We start from the raw sequence: 15,939 nt of genomic DNA, 5'->3' as shown, positions 1-15,939 counted from the left end.
AGATTTGGGAGATGTCCTTACATCAAGCCATCTCATTTTGAGGCAACTGAAGCCAAAATCATTAGTTAAGAGGTTTGCCGAAGGATGCCCAAAACAGCACTGCAAAAATGGATTTAATACCAGTTTCTCCAGTGTTGCTTCCACTATTCCAGGGGCCTAGATTAGGAAAGTCTTGAACTGTCCGAAGTCTGAAATTTTTGATAGGAGTCTGTCTTAGTCAACAGTAGTTAGATGTCCACTTCTGAATCATGTAACACTCGGTGCTGGACCTCCTAAATTCTAAGGGATTTCTGGTTTTTGGCCTCGACAGAAAAATATAGGACATTTCCTCTGCACACTGATTCGTCAACATGCGACGTAATGACACTGCTTTGCGAGCTCTCTAAAGATCCTGCCGAATTCACCTTCTCCATCACTAGAGTTCTGTAAAACACCCCCAGATGACGTCATCCAAAGAGTCCAGCGGGAGGGGCGGTACGTCCCTGGCCACACCCCCTGCGGCAGAAGCCCCGCCCCTCAGTTGTCTCTCCCCTTTTCTGTTTTCCGGTGCATCGTGACGTAAGACGTAGGTCACGCAACATTAGCAACTGGTCCCGGAAGCAAAAGTCGAAGGGGCGGAGAATGAGGAAAGGAGGGCCCGCGTCCGGGTCGGCCGGCAGGGGGCGGGGCGGGGAGGAGCCGGGCATGGTAACGGCTCGGAAGCCGAGGGGGCTGGGCCGGACGGAGGCGGAGGAACCGGTGTCTGCCGCTGCCACTGCCGCTGCCGCCGCTGCTCCAGCGTGTTCCGTGAGGCCCGCGCCGGTGCCGCCTCGGCCATGATGATCCACGGCTTCCAGAGCAGCCACCAGGACTTCTCCTTCGGGCCCTGGAAGCTGACGGCGTCCAAGACCCACATCATGAAGTCCGCGGATGTGGAGAAGTGAGGCTCCGGGACTCGGGGCGCGGGGAGCGGGCCGGGGAGCTGGGCCTGGGCGGGAGGCAGGGCGAGCTGCGCGCAGCCCCAACCCTCGCCGGGGCGGAGGCTCCGTGCGTGAGGACGGGACCCTTGAAATAGATCGCCACCTCCTGTCCTTCGGTGGGGGTTCGCCCTGACCTGCGTCCGTGCAACTGTCACTCCGCCCGGGTTTGAGCAGAGCATGACTGTGCTGGTGGACTTCGCCCTCGCCCTAGGTCTCTACCTGCCCCAGCAGGAGACACCTTTAGACCGTTTTTTTTTCCTGGGTGGCTGTGACCTGTTTTCTTGGGGGCTCGTAGGGGGGATGATACATGGGCTTCGTTTTTAGCATGTCGGGTGCTGTGCCAGGCGCTTGAGATACGGAAGATGAAAGAGCCTCTGCTTCCAGGAATTCAGTCTTATGAGAGAGACAGGCCATGTAATACCGTGTGATTATCTGATAGAGTTGTATACGCGGGGTTATCTGAGATCTTTGAGAGGGACAGGGCGTCCGGGAAATTCGGATGCCTGGGTGAATCTTGATAAAGTCGGTTGGATGGACTGGGGATGGGCGCATGTGTAAAGCCAGGAGGCCAGGGCATGGTACGAGCTGTGAGGCGTTTGTGATGCCTGAGCTGAATCTGAACAGTTTGGGGGTGTCACGGGACACGTGTAAAGCCGGGAGGCCAGGGAGAGTGCGAGCCTGGATTTGTTTGAAGAACCATTTCTGTGTGATTGCAGCATGATGTACCAAAGGGGGAGTAGTGGGAAATGGGAGTTAGGCCCCAGGGGAGTGGAGATGCTGAGAGAATTTGTATGACAGGCTAAGGAATTTGTATTTCACGTGACTACCACCGGTGTAATTTTGTACAAAGGAGTGACATTGTCAGATGTACACTCTGAAAGATTTCTTTGAAGGCGATGTGGAGGATGGATTGGGGGGCTGCAGGACTGGGTAAGGAGACTAGTTAGAAGGGGAGTACCTGGATTTGATGGCCAATTGACAGGAGGAGGGAGGAAGAAGGAGCAATCTATACTGATGACAAGATTTCTGGCTTGGGCTATTGCATGGGAAGCTTTGTCCCTGAACAAGGTAGAAACAGGAGGAGGAACAGATTAGGGCAGTTGTTGGATAGAGGAACAGCTTAGATTGTTGAAATATGAGTTGTGTTGCGGGTCATAAGTGGAGATGTAATAAGCATTTATCTTGGAACTCAAAAAACATGACTGTCCAGGGGTTCAGGTTTGGGAATCATCAGCTTCTGGTTGATACCTGGAGCCTTGGGAGTGAACTAAGATCTTACAGAAGTCATCCAGAAGAAAAGGAAAAGGTTATGGGATAGTACCCTAGGGCGCACTGGTATTTTAAGATTTAGGCCGAGGGAAGTGACCAGGGAAGAGAGTCATGAAGGGATGGTTAGCAGCGTAGATTAGTGACTAATTATTTTACATATATAACTGGAATATTTTGTAGGACCACCAGATTTCTCCAGATATATTGGGGCAAATTCGGAGAATCACATATTATTTCATATGCATTATTCAGTAAAGTAGTTAAAATTTAATTGGATGGATTTTTTTCTTATTTGTTTTTTAAAGATTTTATTTATTAATTTGACAGAGAGAGAGAGAGACATAGTAAGAGAGGGAACACAAGCCAGGGGAGTGGGAGAGGCAGAAGCAGGACCCCGTGGAGCAGGGAGCCCGATGTGGGGCTTGATCCCAGTACCTGGGATCATGACCCGAGCCGGAGGCAGATGCTTAACGACTGAGCCACCCAGGCGCCCCTAATTGGATGTTTTTTATGGAATATTTATTCCAGGACACTTAATCTTCATCTTATTAAATCTTTTAAGTATTTAATATTTTCTTTTTTCAAATTTTGTTTTATTACAGTAGGAACACTTAACATGAGATCTATGTTCTTAAAAATTTTTTTTTTTTGGAAGTTTGTACTTTTTTTCTTGGAAGTATGTGTGTATATATATCTATATCTGTCTTTATCTATTCATCTTTCAATGGATACCTAGATTGCTTTCATATCTCAGCTATTGTAAATAATGCTGCAGTGAACATAGGGGTACGTATGTTTTTTCAAATTAGTGTTTTTGTTTGGTTCAAATAAATACCCAAAAGTAGAATTGCTGGATTGTATGGTAGTTCTGTTTTTAATTTTGGGGGGAACCTTCTTATTCTTTTCCATAGTGGCTGCACCATTTTGCATTCTCACCAACAGTGTAGGAGGGTACCCTTTTCTCTACATCCTCTCCAACGCTTGTAATTTTTTTGTCTTTTTAGTAATAGCCATTCTCACAGGTGTGAGGTGATATCTCATTGTGGTTTTGATTTGCATTTCCCTGATGATTAGTAATGTTGAGCATCTTTTCATATGTTTCTGTGTCTTCTTTGGAGACATGCCTATTCAGCTGCTCTGCCCATTTCTAATTAGATTGGTTTTTTTATATTGAGTTGTGTGAGTTCTTTATGTATTTTGGACATTAATCCATTATCGGTTATATCATTTGCAAATATCTTCTCCTGTTCAGTAGATTGCCTTTTCACTTTATTGATGGTTTCCTTCACTCTGCAAAAGCTTTTTAGTTTTATATAGTCCCATTTATTTATTTTTGTTTTTGTTACCTTTGCTTGAGGCGACAGATCCACAATATGTTGCCAAGACTGATGTTACGGAGCTTATTGCCTAATGTTTTCTTCTAGGAGTTTTATAGTTTCTGGTCTTACATTTAGATCTTTAATCTATTTTGAATTTATTTTTGTGTACAGTATAAGAAAATGTTTCAGTTTCCTTTTTTTGCATGTGATTTTCCAGTTTCCCCCAGCACCATTTATTGAAGAGACTTTTTTCCTCATTGTATATTGCCTCCTTTGTTGAAGATTAATGACCATATAAGTGTGGGTTTAAAGATTTATTTGTGAGAGAGAGAGAGAGAGAGAGGAAGATCACGCAAGGACACACTCGAGCGGGGGGAGGGGAAGAGGGAGAGAAAGAATCTCAAGCAGATTCCCTGCTGATTGCAGAGCCTCATGTGAGGCTCAGTCTCAAGACCCTGAGATCATGACCTGAGGCAAAATCAAGAGTTGGAAGCTTAACCAACTAAGCCACCCAGGTGCTCCATAAGTGTGGGTTTATTTCTGGACTTTCTATTCTGTTTCATTGATCAATGTGTATGTTTTTGTGTCAGCACCCTACTGTTTTGGTTACTATAGCTTTGTAGTATAGATTGAAATCAGGGAGCATAATATTCTAGCTTTGGTCTTCTTTCTCAAGATTGCTTTGGCTATTCAGGATCTTTTGTAGTTACCCTCTTAACAAATTTTTAAGTGTACGATACATTATTATTAACTATAGGTAGAATGTTGTACAGCAGATCTCTAGAGCTTATTCATCTTGCTTGACTGAAAATTTATGTCTGTTGATTAGTAATTTATTTTCCCCTCCCCCCAGCCTCTGGTAACCACCATTCCACTATTTGATTCTATAAATTTGACTATTTTATTTTATTATTATTTTTTAAAAGATTTTATTTATTTACTTATTTATTTATTTTACAGAGAGTGAGTGTGTTTGTGAGAGCAGGGGAAGGGGCAGAGGCAGAGGGAGAGAGAGAATCAATCTCAAGCAGACTGTGCTGAGTGCAGAGCCCAACTTGGGGCTTGATCTAACAACCCTGAGATCATGACCTGAGCAAAAATCAAGAGCCCGACATTCAACCGACTTAGCCACCCAGATACCCCCAAATTTGACTACTTTAGATGCCTCATATAAGTAGAATCATGTAGTATTTGTCTTTCTGTGACTGGTTTATTTTACTCAGCATAATGCCTGCAAGGTTCATCCATGTTGTTCCATATTGCAGACTTTCTTTCCTTTTTTTTAGGTTGCGTTGTATTCCATTGTATATGTAAACCCTATTTTCTTTATCCATGCATCTGTGGATGGACACTTAGGTTGTTTCCACATCTTGGCTATTGTGAGTAGAGTTGCAACGAACATAGGAGTGTTAATTTCTCTAGTACTTAATATTTTCTGTCTCCTAATAACTAAGAATAAATTTTACTTAAAATTGTGATGAAAAAATAACATTATTAGATATCATACTAAAGATGTGCAACTTGTCACGCCTGGGTGGCTCAGTCATTAAGCGTCTGCCTTCGGCTCAGGTCATGATTGCAGGGTCCTGGGATCGAGCCCTCCATCAGGCTCCCCGCTTGGCGGGAAGCCTGCTTCTCCCTCTCTGACTCCCTCTCCTTGTGTTCCCTCTCTTGCTGTTTCTTTCTCTCTCTGTCTGTCAAATAAATAAATAAAATCTTAAAAAAAAGGGCGCCTGGGTGGCTCAGTTGGTTAAGCGACTGCCTTTGGCTTAGGTCATGATCCTGGAGTCCCTGGATCGAGTCCCGCATTGGGCTCCCTGCTCGGCAGGGAGTCTGCTTCTCCCTCTGACCCTCCCCCCTCTCATGTGGTTTCTCTCTCTCTCAAATAAATAAATAAAATCTTTAAAAAAAATAAAGATGTGCAACTTAAAATGTTAGGTCAGTGATATGTGCATACATATATACACACAGATGTAATAAGTATACGTGCCCATTTTTTTCTTACTATTGTAATCATAATCATTTTTCCTATATTGTATTTTCTCTTTAAACATTTTTGATGATTCTATAATATTTCATTGTATGGATAGACTGTAGTATACATGACCATTTATTTCTTTACGATTGGACATTCTGAGTATTTCTTTTTTACTATTATAAATAAGATGGTTATGAGTATTAATGTGTATAGCTCTTTTCTGCATTGGAGATTATTTCTTTATTATAGATTTCCCAAAAGTGATATTTTGAGTCAGGATATAAATTTGATTAAATTCCTTGTACTTTTTGCTTAATTGGTGCCCCAGGGGATACGATGTGTATTAACACAGTCCTTCCAGAAATCCATGTACGCAAGTGCTGGTTTCCCTCATCAGTGTTGGTGCTTTTGCTTTCTTTATTACCACCTTTTAAAACTTGTGACAAGTTGAGAAATATATTGGAAAGGTTGTTTTCCTATAAGAAACAGACTCTTTAAGTGCTGTCTTTTCTTCATAACTATAATTAATATAATTGTGTAAGAACAAAAAGTCTACCAGAAACATGAAGTTTATGGAAACATGAGACTATGGTACATTAGGTCTTCTCCTAGGATTAGAACCCATATTTATTCTTTTTTTTTTTTTTAAAGATTTAATTTATTTATTTGAGAGCGAGATAGTGAGAGAGAGCATGAGCAGGGGATGGGGAGACAGAGGGAGAGGGAGAAGCAGACTCCCCACCAAGCAGGGAGCCCGACATGGGGCTCGATCCCAGCACCCTGGGACCATGACCTGAGCCGAAGGCAGACGCTCAACGACTGAGCCACCCAGGCGCCCCACCTATATATTTATTCTTGATGGTGGTGGGCCTTTTGTGATCCAGGAATGAAATAGATGTTTCTTTCTTTTTTTTTTTTTTTTTTAAGATTTTATTTATTTATTTGACAGAGAGAGGCACAGCGAAAGAGGGAACACAAGCAGGGGGAGTGGGAGAGGAAGAAGCAGGCTTCCCGCCGAGCAGGGAGCCCGATGCGGGGCTCGACCCCAGGACCCTGAGATCATGACCTGAGCCGAAGGCAGATGCTTAACGACTGAGCCACCCAGGCACCCCTGAAATAGATGTTTCTAATAAGAATCAGTATTTTTTCCATTGTTTAGTTTGTTCATGCAGGGTTTTTTCGCTTATTTGCTTTTAATATATATGCAAGATTTGATTGCTATGTCTGATTAGAAATAGATCTAAAGCAATAGGAAAGAAGGTAATTGTGGTCTTAGGATATGCATAGATCCTATGTTGACTTTATGTAACAATATATTTTTTAGTATAGTATTATTTTCCCTTACCTAACAATAATAGCTGTGTAGTTGTTCAAAAAATCCAGAAGTCTTAAGAAAGAAAATCGAAAAGAAAGCCTTCTGATCTGCTAAAGTAGCTATCGTAGAGCACCTGCACTAAAGTCCTGTGCTTTCCTTGTGGTCCCTTAGAACTTCACTCAGAGCACATTTAAACTTTTGCCTCTATTGCCCGCTTTATAATTATAACCCTATTGGAACTATTGCCTGACTTTTGGTTATGCATAGGTTAGCCGATGAATTACATATGCCATCTCTCCCTGAAATGATGTTTGGAGACAACGTTTTAAGAATCCAGCATGGCTCTGGCTTTGGGATTGAGTTCAATGCTACAGATGCATTAAGATGTGTTAACAACTATCAAGGAATGCTTAAAGTAGCCTGTGCTGAAGAGTGGCAGGAAAGCAGGTGAGAATCTGGGCAGTTACAGGTTAAATGAAAAAGAAGAGTTGAAAGAAATCTTCAGTCATGATATGTGTATTTTATTTGAGTGAAAGGCAAGTATTATTACACTTGATAGTTGGATCATTCTCGGATTCATTTTTCTCATCCATAAAATGGAGATTAGTTACTCCACCTCTTGAATTGAATTCAGTTGAATTACAGTTGAGCTGAGCTATGTAAGGTTTACATTTTTGAGCTTTCAGAGTTCTTTAGTGAAGAGGGAGTATACTCTGTACTTTTATTGTTCCTGTTTTTGAAGAAAAATGGTTACTTGTAATTTGCATTGTAAATGTGAGGAGCATTGAAATAGAGAAAAATGTATTTTCTTTGATAATCAAATCAGCAATTATTTACTTTGTGCCTATTATGTACTAGGTACCTTGGAGGAAAGAAAGAAGTACAAGCCTTTAAACCATGTCCTTAGGCAGTATACAGACTAATTGGAAAGACTCTATCAGCATATGACAAGTTTAATAACAATAAATATGCAGAAAAACCAAGAAAGATCTTATATTAGTGAATTATGACAAGTATATGTATTTATTAGGATATTTGTATTATTTGTAGAATGTAATTTGGTGTGATATATGAATACAGATGATCTATATTCTGCATCATTAAACCTGATCCTTCTCATTTTGATATTTGAGGACGGAGGGTGAACACTCCAAAGAAGTTATTAAACCATACGATTGGACCTATACAACAGATTATAAGGGAACATTACTTGGAGAATCACTTAAGTTAAAGGTAAATCTTATTTTTTGCTTTTATGATAAAGTCATTAATGGTCTTGGACAGTCTCAGCATTAGAACTTTCTAATAATGGCTTATTTTTGCTACTACTTTCATCCCACTTACTTTCTATTGAGGGAAGCTTCAGAACCTAATGTGAAGGGATTTTGCTTCTTGATTATAAATAGAAAATAAGAAGGCCATAGGGGAACAATTTTTATTCTCAAAAGTATGTTTAGTAGCAATAGCAAACTGCCTTAATGTTATCATTATCACTCTCAAGAAGCATTAAAATGTGTATCTGCCCTTGGTGTAATGAATTAGGTGATTTAGACAGAACCTGCCAGTTAGTAGCTTACAGTTTTACGGGTGAACCGGCAGGTGGGCAGATAGGACTTTCAGTCAGACAGCTTAGGTTTTTGTCCCGCCTGCTCTGTCTGTGAACCTGGTATGACTCTAAGTATCTAGTTACTTACTCTGAGTCTCAATTTTATTAGTAAACTGGGGAAACAGAAATAGTGACCTCAACATCAGAGGTTTGATATGAGCTAATTTGTGGGAAGGCTTTCGATAAATTCTAAAGCTCCATGTTAATAATGCATCTGTGTAAACCATGCTTAAGAAGAGATTCACTTCGTGGTGAATGATGCTGGGAAAGTGGAATTGGTAGGTGTCATATTGGGAACTTAGCTGCATTTTGACACCCTACAGTTTGAAATGAAGAAAATTTGGCTTAGGCTGCATGTCTCTATCACATTCAATTACAGGGAACAAAATTATTTTAGTGTAAATAAAGTAATTATTGGAGACCCTCTATCATATGTTGGTGCCTAGGCAGAAATGTTAAGGAGATAGAGCTGTGTATGGACTCCTTGGCTCTGCAGAGATTTTTAGAGTCTTGGGAAGACTGAAGTTCATAGCAGGAACTCCATTCTCTTCATTTTCTTCCACTCCTATAATCCAAGCTTTAACTATTTTTCTCCGCTGCTTCCAAGACAAATACACATTTTTTGAGAGAACATGTATGCATTCATTCATTCATTCATTCACTCTACTCACTCACACACTCATTCATTCTTGAACTCTTCCTCTGAGCTAGGCATTAATTCTAGGAGCTGTGGATACAGCAGAGAACAGACAAAAATCCCTCTGTTACAGTCTAATGGGGAGCAAGGTTTTTCAATCCCTTAATACTTCATAGATTAATGTTCTCCTTTCTTCTCCTGAGTTTAAAACTTTATAAAGAACGTAGCTCATTTGATATTTCATTGCTGGGAGTGAGGAAATGGGAACTCGTTTTAACACTTTGTAGGAATGATGACTTACAAAAAGCCTCCTATGGGTTATGAAGTAGCATTAGCTGTTACCAATGAGCAAGAAACACAGCAGTAGAAACAGGGCATTTGAGAGTTGTAGGAGGTGAAAAGCGTGTGTTCAGTACTCTTACTGACACTTTAACCTGTAATGTAATTTGTTCTGAGGTGTTGTTCACAAATGTCAGTGTGATCACCCCTCACTGGCGGTAATGAGCTCAGGCTTTGGCAGGCCTGGGTTCAAATCCCAGCACCATTACTTAACTTGGAAAAGCAATTTAATCTTGCTAAACATTGTTTCTCACTTTGGTAAACTGGATAATAGCAGTTGTAAGGTATTAAGAATACATATGTGAAGTGTTTAGCAAGGTGTCTGTTCCACAGCACGAGCTCCATAAATGGTAACTGCTATTATTATTATGATAATATCATATTTCAAACGTCAGGAAAACTAAGTTAATATTATTGAAATAACAAGACTAAAATATTAGACTAGATATATACCAAGATATTATAGAAAAATATATATTAAGTATTATTGAAATACCAAGACTAGATATATTGTCTAAATATTTATTTTTGCCTTACGGTCTAAACAGAGTTGATGAATATGTTCCTTTATTGCCTTAAAAAATTGAGTAACCATTTTCTAGGCAAAATTGTTAGAACTTTGTTGCTTAATCCTCAAAATAACCTTGTGTCATGGGCATTCTTATCCTCATTTTGTGGATGAAGAAATGGGTTCAAGATCTTAAAGTAGGTTTCTCTTAATAGCATAATACCAATGCTGTAGCTTATTGTTAAGGATGTTTGTTGTATGTGGAAGATCACTCCATTGGAACATTTTTTGCATTTGGCTTTCTTGATACCTAAGGATTTTTTTTGCCCTATAATATTACTTGGGACTTTAAGTTATTCAATTCTTCCACCCTTTCTGAAAACAAAAGCCCTGGTGTGTATAGGAAGTATATGCCTGTGGAGGAGAATATATTTTATATAAATGGTAAAAATGTCAGAGAATGAGGCATTAGAATGAAGCCTTTTTTTTTTTTGCCCTTAAATTCTTGCCTTTTAATTGCTGGGGGCTGCTGCTGGTGTGTGTCTAGTGTTTTCTCACTCTTTTTGTGTTGTTTTACCTATTACTCTGTGAGTTGTAGCGTAGTGCAAGAGAAGAGAGCCAGTCATAGAGTTGTACTGGCTGGATTCATATCCAGCTTTGCTGTTTATTAGCTGGGCCACCCTCAGAACACCTCCGAGATTATCGTGTAAGAATGTTATGAGGTCAGGGGCGCCCGGGTGGCTCAGTCGTGAAGCATCTGCCTTCGGCTCAGGTCATGATCCCAGGGTCCTGGGATTGAGCCCGCATCGGGCTCCCTGCTCTGCGGGGAGCCTGCTTCTCCCTCTCCCACACCCCTGCTTGTGTTCCCTCTTTCGCTGTGTCTCTGTCAAATAAATAAATAAAATCTTAAAAAAAAAAAAAAGAATGTTATGAGGTCAGGTGCCTAATATGTACCTGGCAACATGTGGTCATTTTCTTCATTCTTGTTAAATAAATGACTTCACAGGAGAATAGAAGTGGAAGACTGCCTCTTCAAGTTGTATTGCCTTTTAGGAATAAAACGTGTATAATGTCCACGCATTTAAAAAAGCTTTTTTTTAAAAGATGTATTTATTTATTTGAGAGAGAGTGAGAGAAAGAGAGAGTGTGAGCTGGAGGAGGGGTAGGGGGAGAGGGAGAGAGAGAATCCTTAAGCAGACTCCTCGCTGAGTCTGGAGCCTGACACAGGACCCTGAGATCATGACCTGAGCTGAAACCAAGAGTCAGATGCTTAACTGACTGAGCCACCCAGGCGCCTCTAAAAAAAGCATTCTTTTTAAAAGCATGTTGGAACATTTGCCAACTTATTCAGTGTGATTTAATATTTTGAGCTTTCTCTCTCTCTCTCTTTTTTTTTTTTTTTACTGTGGTAAAAAAACATACAATAAAATTTACCATCTTAACAATTTCTGTATAAAGTTAGTGTTAAGTATATTCATGTTGTTGTGCAACCAATTTCCAGGACTTTTTCATCTTGGAAAACTGAAACTCTGTCCCTGTTAAACAATAACTCCCCATTTCCTCCTCCCCCAGTCCCTGGCAACCACCATTCTATTTTCTGTTTCTATGAATTTGACCACTCTAGATACTTCAGATAAGTGGAATCATACAATATTTGTCTTTTTGTGACTGGCTTATTTCACTTAGCATATTGTCCTCAAGGTTCATCAACATAATGCGTGTCAGACTTTCCATGCTTTTTAAGGCTGAATAATATTTCTGTATATGTATATGCCATATTTTGTTTACCCACTCATTTGTCAGTGAGCATTTGGGTTGCTTGTCCTTGGCTATTGGGAATAGTGCTGCTATGAACAGAGGTGTGCAAATACCTCTTTGAGATTCTGCTTATAGTTTTTTGGATATATACCCAGGAGTGGAATTGCTAGATCACACAGCAATTCTATTTTTAATCTTTTGAAGAACCTCCATACTGTTTTCTACAGTAGCTGCCCATTTTACATTCCCATCAGCAACATATGAGGGATTTTAATTTGCATTTCTCTAATGATTAGTGATGTTGAGCATCTTTTCATATGCTTATTGGCCATTTTTATATCATCTTCAGTATCTTAAGCTTTTCAAAGTACATTTTTAGGGAGAAATGTGCAGACTTAAACATTGGAAACAAATGGGCTTTGTTAAGTCTAAAGGCAGAAGGAACTGCACATAAGTATTGTACCCTAGTTGATAAAGTTATTTTTCACAGGGGTATGGGTTAACAATTCTTTTTTTTTTTTTTAAAGATTTTATTTATTTATTTGAGACAGAATGAGAGAGAGAGAGAGCACATGAGAGGGGGGAGGGGCAGAGGGAGAAGCAGACTCCCCGCTGAGCAGGGAGCCCGATGCGGGACTCGATCCCGGGACTCCAGGATCATGACCTGAGCCGAAGCCAGTCGCTTAACCAACTGAGCCACCCAGGCGCCCTGGGTTAACAATTCTAATAATATTTCAGTTTTGCAAGATGAAGAAGTTCTAGAGATCTGTTTGACAACAATGTGAATATAGCTACTGAATTGTATGCTTAAAATGGTTAAGATGGTAGATTTCATGTTACATATTCTTGGCTGCAATTAAAGAAAAAGTTAAACATAGAGTTACCATATAAGCTAGCAATTCAACCTTCCCCCCGCTCCCCGGCATACACTCAGGAGAATTGAAAAACCTATACCCATGCAAAAACCTGTACCCAGCTGTTCAGGGCAACATTATTCATAGTAGCTAAAATGTGGAAAACACTCAAATAATCATCTGTGGATAAGTAGAACTGGTGTATCTAGACAGTGGAATATTATTTGGCCTTGAAAAAGGAGTGAAGTGCTGCTACATGCTGCAACATGGACGAGCCTCGGAAACATGCTAAGTGAAAGAAGTCAGACACAAAACACGCGTGTGTGATTCCAGAATAATTTGCAAAAGAGACAAATCTATAGAAACAGAAATGAGAGTAGTGGTTTCCAGGGGCTAGGGGAAGGGGGGAATGGAGAGTTACTGCTAATAGGTATGGGGGTTTCTCTTTGGGGTGATGCAGTGTTCTAGAGTTAGTGGTGAGGACTGCACAATCCTGTGAAAATACTAAAAACCACTGAATTGTACACTTTCAAAGGGTGAATTGTATAGTATGGAAGTTCTATCTTCACTTAAAAAAAAAATCACCATATAACAGTAATTTCACTAATGGTATGTACCATAGAAACAAAAAGAAAAAATTTTTCTTATATATATTATATATATGTGAAGATAAATATGTATCTTATGTGTGTATATACACACACACATGCACTACTTTCAATAATTTTTATTTTTTTTTTAAAGATTTTATTTATGTATTTGACAGAGAGAGACACAGCGAGAGAGGGAACACAAGCAGGGGAGTGGGAGAGGAAGAAGCTGACTCCCAGCAGAGCAGGGAGCCCGACGTGGGGCTCGATCCCAGGACCCTGGGATCCTGACCTGAGCCGAAGGCAGACGCTTAACGACTGAGCCACCCAGGCGCCCCTTTTCAGTAATTTTTAAAGAGGAAATTTTTTTTTTTTTTATTAGAGAAAGAGAGTACAAGCAGGGGTTGCGGCAGGCAGAAGGAGAGGGAGAAGCAGGCTCCCCGCTCAGCAGGGAGCCCGATGCAGGGCCCGATCCCAGGACCCTGGAATCATGACCTGGGCCGAAGGCAGCTGCCCAACCGACTGAGCCACCCAGTCGCCCCTAAAGAGGAAATTTTTTAAAAGGAAATTTAGCATAGGGTTCTTAGCATTTACCATTAATTAACTTTATATAATAAATTAATAAATATTTATAAGTCAAATAATTTCCTTATCGTAAACCTCAATCTGATGTGAAGGAGGTCTTATTTGAAAGATGTGAATGGGACTCACTTTTCTTGTAAGGTATTAAGAATGTTTTTTAAGCCTTTTAAAGATTGTGAAATAACTCTGAAAACATGAAGGTACAGTTTAATGAATTGTGAAAGGTAGCCACCAAGGAAAAGAAAGAAGACGTTGCGAGCACCCTCCAGCAGGACTCTTCCTGATCATAATTCTTTTTTTAAAATATTTTCTAGTATAATTTGAAAGTTTTGACCTTAGCTTTTAGTTCCTTAAAACTAGTGTGCATTGTTGTTTTACAGCTTGGGCCTCATTTTCAAAATCTGGAGTCCCTAGGGTCTTTTATTATCTTGTTATTTCTGTTGGTTCCGGTTTATAGTGTCTAGGCTCCTAATATGTCTCCTTATTTTTGTTAAAATCCCAGGATGATGATATTTTTCTCCAGAGAGGATTTTTGTTATTTCTGACAGGTACCTGAGGGTATTCATAGTCAAGGACATAGTTCTACAAACGTTCTGGAAAGATAGCAAATTTTTTTTTTTTTTAAAGATTTTATTTATTCATTTGACAGAGAAAGACACAGCGAGAGAGGGAACACAAGCAGGGGGAGTGGGAGAGGGAGAAGCAGGCTTCCCACGGAGCAGGGAGCCCGACGTGGGGCTCGATCCCAGGACCCTGAGATCATGACCTCAGCCGAAGGCAGACGCTTAACGACTGAGCCACCCAGGCGCCCCAAGATAGCTAATGTTTTATTTAGGCTTTGAGGGTTATAGAGTCTACGTTGCGGCTGCTCAGCTGCGCTATTATAGTTGAAAACAGCCATAGACGACAAGTAAATGAATGGTCATGGCTTTGTTTCAGTAAAATTTTACTTAGGGACATGGAAATTTGAGTTTCATATAGTGAAATATATATGAATTCATATATGTGTTCATATTAATGAATTTGAATTTCAAGTGTCATGAAATATTCTTTTTTTAACTTAACTGCTTTTTCCAATCATTTAAAAAATGTAAAAATGATTCTTAGCTCACAATTCATGCAAAAATAGGTGATGGGCCACATTTGGCCACATCTGGCCTACAGGTCTTAGTTTGCTAACCTCTGGTTTGGGACCAGAGTTTGAGGTTTCTAGGCCTGTAATATAAGAAGTTGTGAAACCAGTGTAGTATTATAGGGTATCATCCCAAAATTGGGAGGGGCACAGGGAATTCTCCAAGGTCCCTGTTCTTCGTGAGCACTGAGCAGTGATGGAGCCAAAAAACAGCAGAGCCCAGCCTCTCCCCTGGATCAGCCATTCCAGATGCCTCCAGGCCCCAACCAGCCAACTACAGGCTCACTTGCACTTTTTCTGGGCTCCACTCCTTTTTCAGGTCTCAGTCCAGTAATTCTTCTGCATCTTGACCATTTGATGTTTTTAAGAAGTTTTTGTTTTTTCATTCAGCTTTTAAGTTGTCTTCAGCAAGAGGATTTGTCTGGGTTACTTATTCTGACAATACTAGAAGCCAGAAGTGTTTGATCTGTTTTCAATTGAGCTGTTGGTTTTGTTTTTTTTCCCCCTTTCTTTTCAGATGCCTGAGTTTAGGGAGGACATAAATAGAGTTGAGGAAGAGAAAATATGTTTTAAACATATTTGTCCTTGCAAATGAAGAAGATAAATTAAATATAATGAACATCCCTAACCCATGTTTTATCTAATTATTTTCTGTCTTTCTCTTTCAAGTATTTTGTAAGAACGAGTAAATGGCAAACAGATTCATTTTTATCAGTCCCTTGTGAAGGTATATATGAAACATTAGTGAAGTAGCCATTTACTAATGAGAAAATGGATATAATGATTGGTTAATTTTTTTGAAGTCAGATGTTTTTATAAGGAGGATCTTACAAATGTGTTCCTTTGAACTAAAGCTAAGTAAAAAGTAGGGAACTTAGAAGTTGTGTTTATACTGACTGAAGTTTTATGCTCTTGGCAGTCCTAAAAGCACCGGCTTTTGTCTTAAATAGAATACAGACATGCAGGTGACACAGGGCGCTGGGTATGTTGCCCTTTCGCCGCCCCTCACCTCCCTTCCCACTCCCAATTTTCACCTTTGTATGTGGTCTCAGGTCTGCTCCAGACACATTTTGGAAAAAAATTGCAGCGAGCT

General features: G+C 40.1%; 1 protein-coding gene across 2 annotated transcripts in view; it reads left to right on the top strand.

Annotated features, from left to right (window-relative positions):
* The first annotated feature begins 694 nt into the window (after window positions 1-694).
* TIPRL (TOR signaling pathway regulator) overlaps window positions 695-15,939 on the top strand; it is a 30,897-nt gene continuing 15,652 nt past the window's right edge. The window contains exons 1-3 of one of the 2 annotated variants that reach the window (XM_035010895.1): window positions 695-919; window positions 7,108-7,287; window positions 7,974-8,073. In XM_035010895.1, the coding sequence (XP_034866786.1) occupies window positions 816-919; window positions 7,108-7,287; window positions 7,974-8,073 (384 nt within the window). In that variant the 5' untranslated portion in view covers window positions 695-815. The remainder of the gene's footprint in view (window positions 920-7,107; window positions 7,288-7,973; window positions 8,074-15,939) is intronic. The other variant, XM_035010896.1, reaches the window with a different exon arrangement.

The sequence above is a fragment of the Mirounga leonina genome, unplaced genomic scaffold, assembly GCF_011800145.1.
Source record: "Mirounga leonina isolate KUSES-001 unplaced genomic scaffold, KU_Mleo_1.0 Mir_154, whole genome shotgun sequence".
NCBI classification, from domain to species: domain Eukaryota; kingdom Metazoa; phylum Chordata; class Mammalia; order Carnivora; family Phocidae; genus Mirounga; species Mirounga leonina.
This window is presented reverse-complemented; position numbering and strand designations above follow the sequence as displayed.